Here is an 18,508-nt window from a genome sequence, read left to right on the forward strand (position 1 = left end):
GAGGGGGAGGAGGGGGAGGAGGGGAAGCGGGAGGGGGAGGGGGGAACGGAGAGGGCGAGGGGGAGGAGGAGAGGAGGCAAATCCGTCATTCTCCAGTGATTAGAGCAAGGGTTCCATAGTCAGACAGGCAGCACATGCCCTGTTAGCTTTAAAATAGGCTTTTTCATCTCATTTCTCCTCTCGCAGCTCCCACTACCTGGGAGAGAGGGGTGATCTCGACAAGGGGCCGAAAAGCCTCCGGCCTGGCAACTCCTGCCTGCATCTGCAGCCTCGGAGACCCCTAAGGACTCATGGCCACAGCTCTGGGCGGGGTGGGAGGGGAATCCTCTCTCCACCTCCCCGCTCCGAGAGGATTAAATTCCCGGCTGAGCCTCTGTGCCCGAGCGAGGAGCCTCTCCGTACATCACCTGCTAATCCAGCTCCCGGCCCCCCGCCTTCCCTGGTGGCACCGTGTTCCATTAAGTGCAGCGGTGGTAAACTGCTGGAGCGCATCTGTTGCGCCCCTGCTCTGCTCTGGGGTTGCTCAATGTTCCCGAGGCAGTAAGGACCCTCCGAGGAGGGACCAGCTCAGAGCGGAGGAGTCGCCAGGAAAGGCGCTGGAATCCCCTCGAGGCGTCCTGGGTCTAGGCCAGGAGCTCTGGTCAGGGTCAAGGCAGTGGCTGGGTGCAGGGTCCTGGCTGGTGGAGGCTCCTGGTACAGGCTGGGGCACGGAAGCGGCCTCCCTTGAGCTGCGGGCAGTGGCACCAGCAGCCAGGTCCCACCAGTGGGGCGCAAGGAGCCTCAGCTGTTTGAGTCAGGTGATTCAGGGCCCCTTGGGGTGAAGGCTGGCCCTGTGGGGTGGCCTCTGGAGGCAGCGGAGCTGGTAGCAACTCCCTCATCCTCCCTCAAACCAGGACCAGGGCCGCCATGCGCTGCTGCAAGCCCTGTGGGGGATGGAGGCCCCTCTGGCCAGGGTCCACCCTCCAGGCCACGCCCTGCCCCTCCATCTCCAGACCTCGCATGAGGATGAGTGAAACTAAGAGAGGCTTCAGGGGCAGAGGAGGTCCAGCAAGGTGAGGACCCCGGGCAGGTTTGTCCCCTCGGCCAGGGAAGGCGTGAAAGGAAGCAGAGGCAACCTCAGGCCCCGGGGATCCCAGTCCAGAGCTCCCAGGGATCCCCACTGGGACCCTGGATCAGGGCCTGCCCAGGGGCTGTCACCTGTGGACTGAGGCTGGCTCCCTTCCCACGCCTCTGGGGATAGAGGACAGACAAGCCCTGATGATGACCAGGTGGCTCCTATACCCATGTCCCCCTGGGGGAGAGAGCTGGTACAGGGAAGAGCCACTCTCCCCTCCTCCCCGCCTTCTTTGTGGTTTAATTAGTATTTCCAAGTGGGGCTGTCCCTCTGGGAACTCAGCAGAAAAGTCCAGGCGACAGCAGCCCGAGAATCGTTCTTAATTAGGAAGGGCCCACTCCAGGCTGCGCGCCAGGGGTGGGAGGCCAGGAGAGCTGCAGGTAGCCACCTGACGGCACGCAGGCCCCAGGCAGGGGCAGAAGAGCAGCTCCCAGTGCCAGCTCCTTCCACACAGGCAGGCCCCAGTGCAGAGCGAGGGGCCCACAGACATAAAGAGCCCCGAAAACTTGGGGAGAGACCTCTGCTGGGAGCCCCAAAAGACACCCCCAGATGTCTTGTTCTGATAGCATCTGGGCTGGTATCTTTCCTACCTCAATTCTTTGTTCAGTTCACACAGACCGTGACAGTCACAGCTAGTTTGCCGGGTGTCAGCGTGCAAACACCACTTTACGGCTCGACGGTGTCACAGCTTGAACGGGACTCCCACCCCCACCCAAATCCGTGTGTTAGAGCCCCGATGGCCAGGGCCTCAGGACGGAACTGCATTTGGAGACATGGTCTTTAAAGAGGTGAATAAATGAGAATAAGGACATTAGGGTGGGCGCTAAACCAACTGACTGGTGTCCTTATGAGAAGAGGAGATCAGGACCCAGACACGGAGACACCACAGACGACCCAGGGAGAAGGCAGCCACCAGCGACCCAGGAGAGGCCTCTGGGGAAACCAGCCCTGCCGGCCCCCAGATTGTGAACTTGTGGCCTCCAGAACAGGAGAAAATAACGAGACAACTCCAGTGGGTGGTTTCTTCTGACAGACTGATGAGTGGGCCGATGTACTCACCCGCACAGGGCCTCCAGGAGGGTGCCACTGTCACCCTCGTGTTGCAGGGAAGGAGATGGAAACTCAGGGGGGGTGGGGGAGGGGGTGTCTTTGGAATGTAAACTCAACCTCGAAAGCTCCAGAGCCCCCAACGGATGCCTGAATCCAGCCTCCCCACTTAGAGGACGCTGGGCTCCCTGCCCCGCCCCACTCACCTGCCGGCTCTCACTCCTCCAGACGCCATTGACGGTTTTGGTTGGAGCGATGGTCACCACGGGGGGTGTGCTGGGCACGCTGTGGCCCCCAGGGGGGACAATGATAGGGCCCATGGGCACGCGCTTGGGTGTGCTGGCGGGGGAGCTGTGGTTGGTGGCCGGAGACGACACGGGGGACGACTCGCTGCTCAGTGAGGACCCTGTGGAGGAGAAGACGGTGGCCTGAGAGCCGCGGTGACAGCCGCTTGCAGTGCCAGCTGGGGACCTGCGCTCCAGCTGCCCCCCTGCCCCAAGTGAGGCCCCCAGAGCACCAGGTCTACCAGCCTCGTGGGCCCCCACCCAAGACAGGAGGGCAGAAGACACCGCTCCTGAGGCCCGATCAGGTCAGCAGCTCAGTCTACCCCAGCACTCCCTATTCCTTTGCCCCACAGGCCCTGGTCACGTGGCACAAAGCACAGATGCTCTGGTGCCCAGGGCCGCCCACCGCCACCAGACAGAAGGAGCCTGGGCAGGGCGGGCAGGTCCAGTGCCTGACGTCCCTGAGTGAGAGACGAAGGCAGCACCTTCCGGGACAGACACGGAGCCCCAGAGTTAGAGAACACACGTGTTTCTAGGAGGTGTCGTGAGCCAGGGGCCTGTGGACATCCCAGGACACACAAGCCAGCTGGGCCACGCACCCTGCCCCACCGAGATGCAGCTCCACATGTGAGCAGCAGAGACCCCAAGCCTCTGAGTCTTCCCAGGGAGCCCCTATGTGCTTGGGGGGGGTCACAGCAAAAGATGCCCCCTCCGGGGGCTCCCGTCAAGCAGGGGAGACATGGGGCTGGAGCGCGGCAGGGAACAAACATAAGAAGTGGTCAGCACTGGCGGTCGCAGTGACTCACTCCTGTAATCCCAGCACTTTGGGAGGCCGAGGCGGGCGGATCACGAGGTCAGGAGATTGAGACCATCCCGGCCAACATGGTGAAACCCTGTCTCTACTAAAAATACAAACATTAGCCAGGCGTGGTGGCAGGCGCCTGTAGTCCCTGCTACTCGGGAGGCGGACGTTGTGGTGAGCAGAGATCGCGCTGCTACACTCCAGCCTGGTGACAGCGCGAGACTTCGTCTCAAAACAAAAAAAGAAGTGGTTAGCACCCCTCTACGGGGCCCAGCCAAGCAGAGACGCAGTGCGGTGGTGGCTGAGGAAGCTCAAATGGCAGCCATTCAGGGTGACCCACGGTGACCCTGGGGGAGTTTCTTCAAAAGATCCATTTATTTTTAAATTTCAGAAAATGAGATATAATTCACTATCCTTAAGGGCACCCATTAGGAAGTCTGCCTAGGTTCGCTGTCTACAACCACCACCACGACCTACCCCAGCACTCGCCCATCACCTCAGAAAGAACCCCTCAGCCCCCAAGACGCCGTGGGCACGGGAGAATGGGTGGCTGCAGCCCCGCTGGTAGCAGGGGGAGGGCGCAGGGCAGGCAGGAGGGCTTCGGGCCTGGGTGACTGGTGGCTATAGCCAAGAGGATACCCCAAGGGCAGGAGGCATGGACGGGCAGGGCCACCCCGGCCCATCTGCAGGTGCAGCAGGGGTTTGGACGGGCGAGGACGGGGAGGAGTGTTCCCAGGCCCTAAGGAAGGGGCTTCCTCCATCTCACACCAAGGCTCCCCTCTGTTGTCTGTCTCCCACCCAGGTCAGAAGAGGACCAAGTGTGTGTGGTGGCAGGGGTGGGGCTGAGGATGGCCAAAGGCACCTGCTCCAAGAGTCCTCCTGTCCCCGAGCAGGCACCAGCCTCGCTTCCAGAGCCTCCACCCCCTTGTTGTGGGGGTCAAGTCCCCATGACCGAGGCCACAGCAGCTCCCCAGAGGCTGGGGCTGCCAGTGAGGCCTGGGGCTCCAGAACCTCTGCTGCCTGGGAGTCAAGACCCTGCCCAGCCTGACGAGGCCCAGGGGGTGCACGGCTGCACACTCACACCCCCGACTCCGGCTGGCCTGCAGCCTGCAAGGGGGAGACCTCGTGCCGCTCACACGGTTGTGGACTTGTACACAGGTCAGCGTCCGGCTCACCCTCCCTAAGCCCCTTCCCTGACACAGGCCCAGGGCAGATCTCTGTCCCCAAGAGCCACACACAGCACCCAACTGATGTCCAGCGCAGGCCAATGTGCCCAACAAGGCAGGCCGCAGAGGTGGCCCTGGATTCTATGGTATCACAGCACAGTGTCCACTGGGGCAGGTTGCGGCAGGAGCAGGCACACGTCCACCCACCAGCAGCACCGTGCGTCCAGGCACCCAGACCCCGTATCACAGCGGCTGTGCAAGCTTGCACTTGGGCCCATGGGGACAGATGCCACCGTCTGAGGAGGTGTGGTACAACCGGGCACCTTCTGTTTGCAAAAGCCCCACTTGGGAGGTACCTGCAGCCCGGGGCATGGTAGAAGCAGGGGTCAGATGCCCTTTCCAGAAGGAGAACCCCAGCCCATCAGCTCCCGGCATCCTGCCCGACTTCTGTTCAGACCTGGCCTCGGTTCCGGGGGCAGAAGCAGCCTCATCTCCCCTTCACTGTGTCCGGAGTGGGCACACGCACATTCACCAAAGAAAACTGCTGCTTACAGGGGGCGCACGGAGGCCTCAGGCAGCCAAAGTGGCCACAGTGATGTAACCAGGAGGCAGAGCCCCACAGGCATCCCGATGTGGAAACAGGGCTTTGCTCTCCAAAAGGTGCTCCTTCGGGGTGGGGCAGCTGCCCTGTCCCCAGGCCAAGTCCGTTGCCTCCTGCAGAACGCTATCTGGGCCTCTTTAATGTGGTTCTCTGGGCTTGTGTGCAACCTGCACAACTGGACAGGGCAGCCCCACAGCAGACACTCAGTCCAGCCAGATCGGCCACGCCCCAGAGCAGCCCAGAGGCACATTCACATTCTCCCCAGCAACCCCTGAACTGCCCAAGGCAAGGCCCCCAACGCATCACGCTCCCACCCACCAGGACCTGACCCAGGTGGGGAGTGAGGCTGAGGGCTGCTGCCCCTGAGGCGTGACCCACCCTCAGACCCCGGGATGGACTAGCCAGCCACTGCCCACACCCCGAGAACTCCACCACCCCAAGTCGGCTGCGCCAACCCCTGGGACTGGGCACTGTGCTGGCGGGCTACTAGATCGACCTGAGGAAGGGACACCTGGCTGCAGGGCGGGGCACCACGCCCGTCACCTCAGGGGCAGAGGGTGGGGACAGGAGAACAGGCCTCAGCCCTGCTCATCTGTGGGTTCGTTCTGGACACTGGCGGTCTAGGTGCTTTTCTGTACATATTTAGATTTTGAGAAAAAGTTCACTTTAAGTTTTTCGGGAAAAACACACAAAACCTAGGGAAAGGGTCTTTCTGTAAAGCAGTTTCCATGGAGCCTCCAGGGCTCTCGGGTTTCAGCTGTTACGGCTTCACCGAGCTACGATTCCATCCCGCGTGACTCACCCACCCAGCGCACGGCCCCACGGTTCTAGCACGTTCAGACTTGTGCGACCATCACCACAAGCCATTTCAGAGCATTTCCGTCACCCCAAAAGGAACCCTCTACCCACGAGCAGCCACTCCCCTCTCCCCAGGCCCCGCACGCATCGGCTCTCCGCCCCTACGGAGGGGCCTGTTCTGGAGGCTTCACATCAAGGGAATCCCACCGTGTGGCCCTTCTTGTCTGGCTCCTCTCACTGGGAGCCGTGTTTTCACGGCTCAGCCACATTGTAGCACCTAAGAGAATCTCTCCTTCCCGCGGCTAAGTGACAGTCCACTGTGTGCCTCTGTCCACCCACTCCTTACTGGTCCGTCCCTCAGCTGGTGGCAGACAGGCTGGGCTCACCTTGTGGCCGCTATCAACAGTACTGTGCCCACCACTCTTTTTTTTTTTTTTTGAGATAGGATCTCACTCTGTTGCCCAGGCTGGGCTGGAGTTCAGTGGTGCAATCACAGCTCACTGCAGCCTCGACCACCTGGGTTCAAGTGATCCTCCCACCTCAGCCTCCTGAGGAACGGGGACTAAAGGCACATGCCACCAGGCCCGGCTATTTTTTTTTTTTTTTTTTTGGTAGACACAGGGTCTCGCTATGGTGCCCAGGATGGTCTCAAACTCCTGGACTCAAGCGATCCTCCCGCCTCGGTTGCCCACAGTGCTGGGATTACAGGCATGAGTAACTGCGCCTGCCTCACCGCCCTTCTTCATGGGAAGCCCTTCTGTGCACCCGGCCCAAACCCAGGGTGTTCCCGTCTAGATTCTAGTAGCTGTGAGTGGGGGAAATGTAGACATTTGTGCTCTGGAGCTGAAAAAGGAAATAAAACCAACACACCAAGAGCCGCCACCCCATCCAGGCAGAGGCTGCCGAGAGCTCATGATCCGGGCTCCTGCTACCCAGGGGAAAAGTTGGGGCCAATGGCGGGGTGCGCTCTGGGTCCTCCCTGGGGACTGGAGAGTGGGGAGCTGGGAGCAGGAGCTTCCGAGCCCCACCACGTGCCAAGCCCCAGGAACCTCAGACTTCTCTGTACCCCAACTCTACAAATGGGGAGAACCTTATAGCCCATGCCATAAGGGGATGCACAGAGACCCAGAGCTGCCTGGCTCCAGACCCCACGCTGCCCCATCCCTCTGAACCCCACCTCCCAGAGAGACCCCTCGCCACGACCAAGGCAGCCGCCACTCCAGAGTCTCTGAATGAGCCTCGTTTCTAAGCACCAGTGGGTGAGGAAGTCAGAGGCGTGGGTGAGGGGAGGGGAGCTTCTCTGGGGCAGGGTCTTGTCTGGGGCCAGAGGAGGCCATTGACACTCAGCGGCCTAATCCCTGCTAGGGGGTGCTACTCATCAGACCAGCCAGCTCAGCCTCGATCGATGTCCCCACAATGCCAGGCCCATTAGCGAGGCCGGCACCTGGCCCTCGAACCCTCATTCTCACCGCGTGGCTGGAGCAGGAAGGTCTGTGATTGCTGTAATTAACTGGCGGTATTCAGCCAGGAGTTAGTCAATGAAACGGATCCGGATTAGAGATGACAAGAGGCAGCCCGTGTCCGCGTCACCTCTGCTGTCTGACCTCGAAGATGAGTGCTGAGGCCCATGGGCAGATGTAATTAACAGCTGACACCCCAAAGTCAGCCGGGGAGTGTACTGAGGGCGAAAACAGGACCGCAGCGCCACAGCAGCACCTGTCAGCCACCCAGGCTCAGGCCCACGCCGCCAGGCAAAAACCACCGGCACCCCCTGAAGAGGAGTCATCGGTCTTTAAGAGGCACTTGGGGGCCAGGCCACAGGACCACTCTCCAGCGCACTACAGACCGAGGCGGGTGTGGCCTCACCGTGGTCAGGCCCCAAAGCCACAGGCCCTGGCCAGGCCAGCAGCGAGCATGGAAGGAAAGGGGAGGGCAGGCCACTCTGACAGGTAAAGACTCCCCGGTCGAACTCAGCACAGGCATTCCCCAGCCGCTGTTCTGCATGGCCCTGACCCACCCCAGAGCCTGGCCCCGCTGCAGCTACTCAGGGGAACGGCGGAGAGAACAGAACGGTGACTATCGGACGTGCTTCCCTAAAGAGGGTCCCTGGAACGTCTTTGTGAGATGCCATGGCCAGGGGTATGCCCAGAGCTTAGCAGGGCCAAAGCCCCAGGGGACGGCTCCGGTGTCCACAGGCCATGCCAAGCCCATGCTGCCGATGGAGACACAGGTGAGGAGCAGCTTGAACAGACGGGCGAGCGACAGACCCCTGTCTCAGCCCCTTGGAAGGAGGGTCCCCAGCTGCACTTTGCCCCCTACTTTCAACCATGCAAGGGCAGGTGCCGGCCAGGGTGAGAACCTAGGGGACCCTGTGTGTCTGCTAACCTGGGGGCTCTTCCTGTCATCTGTTCTGTCCCCAAATCAGTGTTTAAAATTTTCTTTTTAATTAAAAAATATTTTTAGAGGCAGGGTATCTCTCTGTCGCCCAGGCTAGAGTGCAGTGGTGCAGTCATGACTCACTGCAGCCTCAACCTCCAGGGCTCAAATGATCCTCCCACCTCAGCCTCCGAGTAGCTGGGACTATAGGCATGCAGCATCATGCTCAGCTCCCAGCTCAACCTTGAAAAGCTCTGGGCAGAATCCACTCAGCAGGAGCCCCGTTGTGCCACGTGCCATGACTCTGGAGCAGACACGCCAACGGCGATGCCAGCTGGGCCCTCGGCCGGTGGGGGCTGGAACACCTGGAGGCAGGGCGGGGCAGGTCCATACAGCCTGTGTCTGCCCAGGCTGCTCCTCCACTCTCTACCGTCGCCTACCGACCTGTTTCCATCCAAAACCTGGGAACCCAGCCCTGGGCGGACTTGTGGCGACATGGACGTGGAAAGCAGCCCGGCCAGAGGAGGTCCAGCCCCTTGACCCAGGAGGCCCATGGGAGCCACAGGAAGCCGCCAGCCAGTGAGTGGGCAAGAGGGACAAGAGCTGAGTCACCCCAGCTGCTTTCCTTGAATTCCGCCCAGTGGAACGGGAACAGCAGACCCCAAAGGAAAGAGCCAGTCAGCCCCCTGCCCAGTGGGAATCGTGCGGGTCTGGGAGGTGAAGTCCCCGTCGCACAGGTGACAAGAACAGGCTGGGAAACCTTCTGGAGTTACCGCAGCCCTGGTACATGGGACAGCAGGCACACCACAGCGCAGGGCTGAAGTCACGCCATGACCCCCTGTATTCCAGGGAGAAGCGGGAGATGAAGTAGCAGCAGCTGCCCTACGAGGCTCCCAGGACGGGGCTCTCCCGACCTGCGGCGTGGGCCCACTCACAAGGCCCCACCTCACAGCTGCAAAGGACGGGGGCGGGGGGGCGTCGGCCAGTGGCGCGCTCACATGCGCACCCTGCCGTCACGTGCCACAGTCATCAAACCCAAACTGACAATGGGAGGTGTGGGTTTCTATGGGAGGTGTGGGGTTCCATGGGAGGTGTGCGTTTCTAGCTTGAAATGCGTTTTGCTGGGGCCGATTATTTGCTGAACACCGTGAGCTTAGATGCTGGACCCTGGGAGCCGGATGGAGCTGGGAGAGTCCGCGTGGGGCCAAAGGAGCTGGGAGAGTCCGCATGGGGCCAAAGGAGCTGAGACAGGTACCCTAAGGGAGGTGGGACATTAGGGTGAGGAAGAAGAAAGGGGCACAGGGGCTGCGGGGAGGCAGAGGGTGCATCAGGGGAAACCGGAAAAAATCACCCTTATATCCAAGTGGCTAGGGGAGGCCTTGCCTCCATTATTCCAGGACAGGCCCCCCAACGGCTGGCACGCCAAGTACTGGGCTCCTCCACCCTGCCCAGGGCTCCCCACTGTGCTATGCGGACAAGGGGTCGGGACAGGTGGTGGGGTCCTCTCCGTGGGCCTTGCTCCCCTCCGGCTCTGGCTTCCCCTGACCACCAGCCCCCTGCCCCCCGGGCCAGGAGAACAGACAGGCACCATGAGGACACCCGCGGCGCTCACACCTGCGCTGGAGACAGACGGGCTCCAGACGCCTGCAGAGCCGCCGCCGCCGCAGACTGACACCCACGCGAGGCAAGCCTGCCAGGCGGGATCCTTCCTCCTTGTTTGTTTTGCTGTTTTCTTTGAGAGGCAGATTTCCGAGGCAGCGGCAGAAAGGGGGAGCCTCTCCCCCGCCCAGGCCCACTCCACGGTGGAATCATTCCCACGGCAACTCAGGAGGAAGGCTCCGTGGTCCCTGCTCACTCACGCGGGATCTTGGTTTCAGGTGGCACCAGGGACTGAACAGTAACCGGATCTGCCTCCCTTCTTGCCTGCAAAGCCAGTGACAAGACGAGGCAGGTAGCCAGCAGACACCACCAGGGGAAGGCGGCACAGGGCCCTGCAGGCCTCGATGACAAGAGAGGAGTTCCAGCCCCATTGCCACGACCCATCGGCCCCGTCCCTGTGGCCCAAGCCGGGCTGTGGGTGCCTGCGCCACTCCTGCCGCAGGTTACACAGTGGCCAACACCTGCTTGGAGAGACCTCTGGCAGCTTCCAGGGCAGGTACCACGAGCCCTCCTGCCAGTGTTAAGGGAGCAAAGTGTGGGCACGGAAGCCATGAGTCCCGGCCACGGAGCTGGTGACAAGGAGGTGGGGTGGGAACGGGCTCATACTCTTGTGCGCCCAACCCCACCTCCCTGCACCATGGGCGGTGCTGGGGTGAGGCGGCGCTTCCTCTCCAGCCAGGAGCACCTGCTACAACTGTCCTCCAGACGGCGGCTCTCCCAGCCCACCTGGGAAGGCTCTGGGGCCACCCCGTTCCCAGAGCGCCAGCCTCGCAGAGCAAAGGCCCACAGCATGATTGCCCCCAACTGTTTCCCAGGGAGGGGATGCGTGGTCCCAGGTGCTGCCCGTGCCTCCTGGAGCAGCTGAGGACACGGGAGGCTCCCCGCACCTCCGCCCCCCGCCGCCTTGGCAGACGGGCGCTGCGTCCCTGCGGGAGGCTGCTGCCTGCTGCACACGGCAAGCAGATGCCACACAGCTTGCGAGGGCGCCTGGCAGCAGCCCTGGCTTCCTCACACAGCAGTGGGGGCGGCGGTGGAGGCTCCACGGCCTGCCCTCTGCAGGGGCCAGAGACACTGGGCAGCCCCTGGCCTGGACAGCTCCAGGGCAGGCCCGACAGCTGTCAGACCCCAGTCTGGTTCAGGGCTGCCTTCGCGGTGTGGAGCTGGGGAGCTTGAAGCACAAGGCCTGGCTCCAGGCACAGGGGTTCCTGGGGCACCCTCGGGGCAAACACCACTTATTCAGTCAGTCAACAAGCACCTCCAAGGACAAGGGATGATGTGGGGATCCCGACACACCCGCAAGGCAGGCTAGGCCTCGCGCCCAGGAAGCTCAGAGGGGAGTCAAAATCTGTCCTGGGCGGGAGGTGGGACATAGGGCTGGGACCCACCCCCCAGTCTCGGGACTCCTAGGCTGAGGTTTCAGATGCCTATGGGGGTGGTTGGGTCTCTGTGCACAAGAGGTCCTGGTAGGAGAGGCAGGGAGGGAGGCGGTGGCCAGGCCGTCACTCCAAGGAAGGGACAGGTCCCTGCTTGTACACAAGGACCCGGTGCCACCCGAGGAGTCTGGGCTACGGCAGCAGCTGGCCCAGCTGAGACAGAGGGAGGGCTGGGCGGCCCCGGGGACATCCCTTTGGTGGCTGGGACAATGTGGGAGGAACAAAGAGACCAACAGCCACCAGGGCAGAACAGGGTCAGGAACGCCTGGGATCAGACCGCAGCCTGGGCTGGTCACTGGGAAGGCGCTGGGGGTGCAACCCAGGATCAACTCGGGATCACGCCCAAACCTGCAGCCTAAGGCTCCTTCTAGAATATTCTGCATGGGGCCCGGGCACTGCAAGCCCCATTTCTCCCAGAAAGTCAAGACAAATAGGCAGCCACCTGGCCCTGCCTGCACCCTGCACCACTGGGACTAGAGGAAGCCACTGCAGGCTCCCAGCCCAGAGCCACTGACGTGGGGAAGCCGTGGCGGACCCATACCTTCCAACCCCACCGGGGAAGCACACGCCCTCGCGGGGCAGATGATGGGGGTCACAGGGGTAGGACGGGGAGTCGGGAGAAGGGGTGGCAGTGGGTGGAGGGGTGGGGGAGGCACGTAGCAGGTGGGGGTGGCAAGAATGGCGAAGGTGAAAGGAGGCAGCATTAGGGTGGGGGGCAAGGAAGGGGAGGCAAGGGTGGGAGCCAGGGTGGAGGCCTGCTGCACTGACGCTCATGCCACCATGCCCGGCTGTGGCACGTCCCCACCGAGTCCCCACAATTCATGAGGTGGAGAACTGCTCCTCACCCAAGAAAAAGCGGAAGCTCAGAGAGGTGAAGCGGCCTGCCCGGATCACACAGCAAGGAAGGAAGGTGCCGGGGCGTGGATCGGCGATTCCCAAGCGTCCGCCCTCGCCCAAGGCGCCCCAGCCTCGGGAGTGAGTAGGTGAAAGGGTCAGGCTGGCCCTGGGGATGGGTGTCTGGCCCCGCGCTTGTGGGCAGGTGACTGAGCTTTGAAGATGAGAAGACGTCTCAGCGCCTCCAGAAAAATAAATCTCAGCGAGGGCCTCCTCTTCCTCTTCTCCCCAGCCTTTCTCCTGGGGCAGCGCATGCCACAGCTTCGTCTGAATTCAATTTTTAAACTACACGCTTGAGACACAACGAGAGGAGAGACGCGGAGGCAATCGCAGTCAGATGGCGAAAAACGAGAGCCACTTCCAGAAGTCGTCAGGCGCGCACTGGAGAGGAGGGTCAGGGTGAGTGACAAGGCTGCCGCAGGCAGCTAGGGCTCAGGGCACCCCCCGAGGAGGGGCCGCATGGGGCAGCACAGCCTCTGCTGCTCCCTGGGTGCCCCAGCTCTGCCACCTCTCCTGCCACCTCCCCCTGAAGGTCTGGGAGCTGCCCTGCTTCCATCCCTGCCCCCCTGCCCAGGACGGGCCACCTCCAGAAGGCAGCCCTGGCTGCGGGGCTGTGAGCTGTGAGCTGGCCGGCTCAGCCGCTAGCCTGCCAGGGCTTGGTGCTCTCTTGGGCACCTGGTAGGCACCAGAGGGACCCCGCTCCCCGGCAGGTGTGGCTTTCACAGAGGCCCAGTCTCCCTTGCTGCGGGGAGGAGGCTACACCTGCGGGGCAGGGGGCTATGGAGTCTCAGGCACGAGCTGGGGGTTGGAATTCCCCATGCCACTTACGACGTGGGACCCAGGCAAGCCGGAGGCTCAGTTCTCATTCACCAGAGGCGAAGGCTGCGTGAGAAGCACAGCGAGCCTGCTAGGGGCACAGCAGACACTCGACACACAGCCACTGCCGCGATCAAGGGGGGACTCAATACATAGCTACTGCCGCGATGAAGGGGGCACAGCCACTGCCGCGATGAAGGTGAGGACGCCCTTGCTGGTCCACCTCCAGGATGGAGCAGAAAGGCAGCTGCGGGTTCGTGGCCCCGCTCAGCTCCCCCGACCCAGGTCGTCCAGCCACGAGAGGCAGGAAGGGCTGTCACACCTCAGACGGCCCACGAGGACCAGGAGCTGTCACACTCAGGGTCCAGACACACACTGCGCCAACCCATGTGTATGAAATGCCCACAAGCACGTCTACAGAGGCAGAAAGCAGACAGCGGCCGCCGGGAGCTGGGGGAGGGCGTGGGGGCTGATGGCGAATGCAACTGAGGTTCTCTTAGGGGTGACCCAATGTTCTAGAATCAGATGGTCACACAACCGTGTAGGAAAATCACCAAATCACGCACACCCACAGGGTGAATTTTATGGCATGTGAATCATAACTAAAAAAATTTTAAATAAGAAATCCAGACCCCTCCCACTGCCAAGTCCGCCAAAGGTTCCCCCTACTGCCCTCTGGCGCAGGTGGGGAGATAGCACCGGGGAGACAGCACCAGGGAGCTGGGGGGATAGCACCGGGGAGCTGGGAGGTCCACGTGTCCCCACTCTCAGCCCGGATTCCAACACCTGCAGGGAGGCACGGTCAGTGCGCTGACGGCCAGGCATAGACCCTTTTGTGCACCCAACGCCAGCTCCCTGATCCACTGGCAGTGGTGCTAGGGGTGAGGGGGGCTTCCTTTCCAGCAGGTACCACCGGGACCACCAGCTCAGAACTGTCCTAACGGCGGCTCTCCCAGCTCCCCGGGGAAGGCCCGGCAGCAGCAGGACACGGACACGACCCCACCCGCTGCGGCTGCCATCTTGCTACTTGACCTCCCTGAACCTTGGCCTTCTCAGCTGCCTGAGGGGCCTGGGAGGGCTGCCGGCCAGTTCCACGGACAGGCAAGGTGAGGTCAGGGTCCGGGTGACTCCATGAGAATGGGGACCAGGTGCACTGAGTGGCTGAGGTCACGAGAACGAATCACCCAGTCCCTCCTCATCCAGACCAAGGCCTGACTGGGGGTGACCAGATGGAGACTCATCAAAACAGGGGTGGGGGCGACAAGGGCGAAGGCCCGGCTGAGGGCGTCCCAGGACCCAAACACTGCTCCACGTCCGCAGACTCCGAGCCCCACAAACCTTGGCGTTCCTAGCTCAATAGGGGGTGACTAGGGTGAGCGAACCGATGGGCATATGGCTCAGGCAATGGCACTGCTCGCCCGCTCTCCCGACCCTCTGCCATTCAGTTCCCAGGCATCCACCCCGGGGGCACCTTTCCTGGCGGGCATCCACCATGGGGGACCCTTCCCAGTGCCCAGGTTGCAGCTGGGAGGCAGCAGGGCCCCGAGGCCATGGTGTCTGGCCTCCCACCATGGGCGCCCAGTGGCACACTTTAATCCTGGCCAGTGGGGACCAGCGGCCTCTGGCACTCAGGCTGCCCACTGGCCGAGCCACCAAGCCAAGTGCTGGGGCCAGCCTGGGGCAGCGGAGAAGAAGCGACGGCCCTGTGAGGCAGGCACCTGCTGTGACGCCCACAGCCCCTGCTGGGCCCAGGGAGGGAAGGCGACTCTGAACACCTCTCTACCACCTTCCTTGGCGAGGAGGGAAACCTGCCCTTTCCTGAGCACGTCCTCTGCAGCGTTACCCAGGGGTGGAGCCCAGAGGCCCCGAAGCAGACAGAGCTGCTGGATGAAGGCAGGATGCAGGGATAACCCAGCCCAGGCAGCACCAGCGCAAGCCACGTGTCGCCTGTGGCCTCAGAAATCCCTCACCAGCCCTCGTTCTCCTGCCCCTAAACACTGAGAAAAAAGACAACTGCAGCAGGAGGAGCTGGGCCAGCTCTGCCCTGGCTTCTCTCCGCCCCTCTCAGGAGAGTCCGAGTCTCGACTCCAAGCTCAGCTTCCTCCCGAGGTCTGTCCCTAGCTGCCTTGTTCACTGCCCCAAAGAGACCAGGATGCCTGGGGGCCCACCAGGCAGGCAGTGTGCTTCCCCCTGAGCCATCTGTCTGCAGTTGCCCGGCCTCTTGACACAGGTGGGGCCCATGTAACCTGGCCCACTCAGGCGTGGCCAGGGAGTCCCCTGCCAAGGGTGTGGAGGGTTTTCTGGCGGTCCCGCCTGTGCCTGGTTTGCCAGGAAGAGCCAGGAGGGGAGGGGCTGCCCCCTGGTGGTACAGAAACCAGACCCCAACGGGCCTCCCTCCTGGGCCAGTGCCTCCCTATCCGTCAATGTCAGGTGTGTCCTCTCGCACTCCCCCACTTTCCAATGAGCAGTAGCAGAAAGGACCCAGGAAGGAGACATTCAGAAATGAGAAGACCCCCAGCCCGCCCTGGTCAAGGCAGGCGTCCCCTCTGCCAAGCTAGAACCCGGGTAACGTAGAGACGGACACAGCTCCTGCAACTGTTGCTCTGTGGCCACCCCGGAGGGCCCTGGAACCCGGATCCTAACCCGTGGGCCTTGGAGGTGAATGAGGCAGATGCCACTGGGGTCCCTGTTTCCTCAGTCCCCTGCCTGTGAGCACTGAGTCCAGAGGGTGTCCGAGGCCAGAATCCACAGGGCCAAGGCCCCCAGCAGCTCCAGCCGCCCACTGCCCCTCCCCATCTGTGCCAGCAGCAGCCCCAGCCAATGGTCATCGCAGGCGCCAAGAAGTACCCCAAAGCCAGAGCCAAAAGGGGCCTCTTTAGAGCCTCACTGCACAGACAGGAAAAATGAGGCTCAGAGGGTCAGCACGTGCCCAGGGTCACACAGCAGGTCCCGCCCACGTGACACCAGAAGCCAAGGCTCCAGACCCCCGGGGGCCGCTTGTCTATGCTCCCCACAGTCTCTGCCTCACGGAGTTGGGCAGTGGTGGGCTCAGCTGTGCCACAGACTCCTGCTCCAGACCAGTATGTTTCCCGGGACACCATGTTCTCTGCCACTTCTGGAGCGGGTGTCAAAACCTGGGCAAGGAGCCACTCGGGAGCACTAGGGCCCAGCTCTCCCTCTGCAGCCTCTTGGGGCTCCCCTGGTCCAGGGCACCCACCCTCCTCCCAACCAAGTCACAGAGCTGGCAGGAGCACCTTGCTACGGCCGGACACCCCTGCAGTGGCTCCGGGGCCCAAGGAAGGACAGAGGCAGGAGAGACAGAAGCACAGAGGCAAAGCGGAGGTGCTGGGGTGGGCGGGCCCAGGGTCTGCAGCTCAGACAGCACTGCCTGCTCCACGCAGAGCACACGGCGTGGGAAAAACGAGACCTGCTGTGAGCGGGCACACCACAGGCGGGAGGCTGAGTCCCCGCCTCGGGAGCCGCTGCTCCCCCGACGCGCAGCCTGGCAGGCCCCCTTACCTCTGGGCTCCTCCGCCTGTTTGGCGAGCTTGCGCAGCGCGGCAGCAAAGCTGGAGGACGGCGCGGCCTGGGCCGACAGCGCGCTGCTGGTGGCGGGGCTGCCGCTGGGCACCAGGGCGCCATTGAGCGGCGAGGGGGTGAGGGGGTTGACGGTGGCGGTGGTCCTGGTCGCGGTGGAAAGCATCCCTAGCGAAGGGGACTTGGGCTCATGGCTCATGCCTGAAACAGGAAAAGAAGAACCAGAGGTCACCCAGAGAGCAGGAGTGCCCAGCACCAGAGCAGGGTCGGCAGGGCCGGCGTCAGCAGCGGCAGGCAGGGAGTGGGGGCAGCCCCGGGGGCACCAGCAGGACAAGCAAGAACAGGACAGAGCCAGCGCTGCAGAGAGAACAGACCCCGTCCCCAGAGTCCAGCTGGAACCCGGCACAGACCCAAGGGGCCCCCAGGACCCCAGATGCTGAACGGCTTGGGCCAGCACTGTCCCTCTACCTCTCCAGAGCAGTCCGGGCTGGGCGGGCCGTGAGGGATCCCACGCATCACCCAACAGGCCCCTGACAATCAAAGGGCGTGGGGAAGGAGACTGAGGCCCAAGGTGAGGAGGCGTTCGGCCCGCATCCTCGAGATAGAAACACGCTGGCGGAGAGGCCCAGGGACGATGGGAACCAAGACAACTGCTGTGGCCACCGACGAGACAAGCACACGATGCCAGGCACGCACTGCAATGCCCTCAGGAGACTGGTGGGAGTTCTGCCCCACGTTACAGAAAACGAAACTAAGGCCCCAGCTCGGCCCAGTCCACACGGGCACTCAGGGCAGACCCCCGGCCTCCCCGCCACTCAGGGACCCTGTGCGTCTCTGCCTGAGAGGGGTCCCAGAGATGGGGCCACATAGGCAGGCTGACGGGGAGCGGTGGGGAAGAACACAGCCGCACCGCAGACCCCACTGTGGCCCCTTACTGGGCACAGTCTGCCCAGAGATGCTAAAAACAGAAAACCGCAAATCCAAACCGCAGTGCAGCTTAGAACCCTCTCTTTCCTCCCAGGGCCAAGTTCAGGCTGACCTGGCCCAGCAACAGCTGACCTGGCCCTCCCAGCCAGTGCTGGTAGCCGCAGCAGCAGCAGCAGCAGCAGCAGCGGCGGCACCAGGAGGTCTGAGCCCAGGTGCAGCCATCTGGTGACATCAGAACCACCGGGGAAAGGACATGGCCACCTCCAAACAAGCCCTCAGTCCTTCCATCCCGTGTGTCCAATCAATAAAAGCCCAACCTGGTCAAAATGTTTCCACCAACATCCCTCCCCACCCAGAGACGCCCCCACCCCTACAGCACCCACAGACAGGGTCCCGGCTTCCTCCCTGTGGATGCATCTCGGGGGCCAGGGTGGGGGGGCGCTGGGGCCACACACGGTGGGGCTGGTGTCACAGAGATCCAGGGGCCAACACACAAGAGGGGCGGACTGTGCACTTCCTACGGGGTGAGGGCAAGGGGGCCCCCAGGTTCCTCCCCTGAAGAGACTGCCCTGGCCTCCAGAGCCCACCCCACCTCTGCCAGATTCTAAGTCACAATGACAAGTCTAATTGGAACCTGTCCCCATGGGCGGGCAGGCTCGGAGGCAGCGTGGAGAGGACCCCCTCGAGACCTCCTTTGTCCACCTGCTATCCCCAGAACTTGCCACCAAAGGCCATGAGACCTGGCCATGTATTCAGTGAGCCAAGTCCTCCCTCTCCTGACAAAGGAGACGTAGGGAGAAAATAACTCTCAGGGGGCACTGAGGGAAGGGCCGGGGGCACTGCCTGCGAGGGGGGCTGCAAATGAGAGAACAGTGAGGTGGGAGCGAGTTCGGGGGGCATTGTTTGTTCTCCCCAGTGAGAGCTCACACCTTGGGAACAAAGGACCCCCAATTAGGAGCCCCATGCCCATGGCAGGCGACAGCCACGTGGCGCCATGGCCGGCCCTGCAGCAGCGGGCCCCACCTAGCCTGTCTTCCCTTGGCTCTTTCTGGAG

At 62.7% G+C, this 18,508-nt stretch overlaps 1 protein-coding gene across 1 annotated transcript; it reads right to left on the bottom strand.

Moving 5' to 3' along the window:
- Nucleotides 1-2,367: 2,367 nt before the first annotated feature.
- LOC116464429 (genetic suppressor element 1-like) lies at nucleotides 2,368-17,676 on the bottom strand (the record flags this gene model as incomplete). The annotated part of the gene is made up of 3 exons (XM_032147683.2): nucleotides 2,368-2,567; nucleotides 16,510-16,728; nucleotides 17,567-17,676. Coding segments are annotated over 3 exons (529 nt in total), but the record flags the coding sequence as incomplete, so codon positions are not given.
- Nucleotides 17,677-18,508: the final 832 nt, after the last annotated feature.

The sequence above is a fragment of the Hylobates moloch genome, unplaced genomic scaffold, assembly GCF_009828535.3.
Source record: "Hylobates moloch isolate HMO894 unplaced genomic scaffold, HMol_V3 SCAFFOLD_656, whole genome shotgun sequence".
Classification (NCBI taxonomy): domain Eukaryota; kingdom Metazoa; phylum Chordata; class Mammalia; order Primates; family Hylobatidae; genus Hylobates; species Hylobates moloch.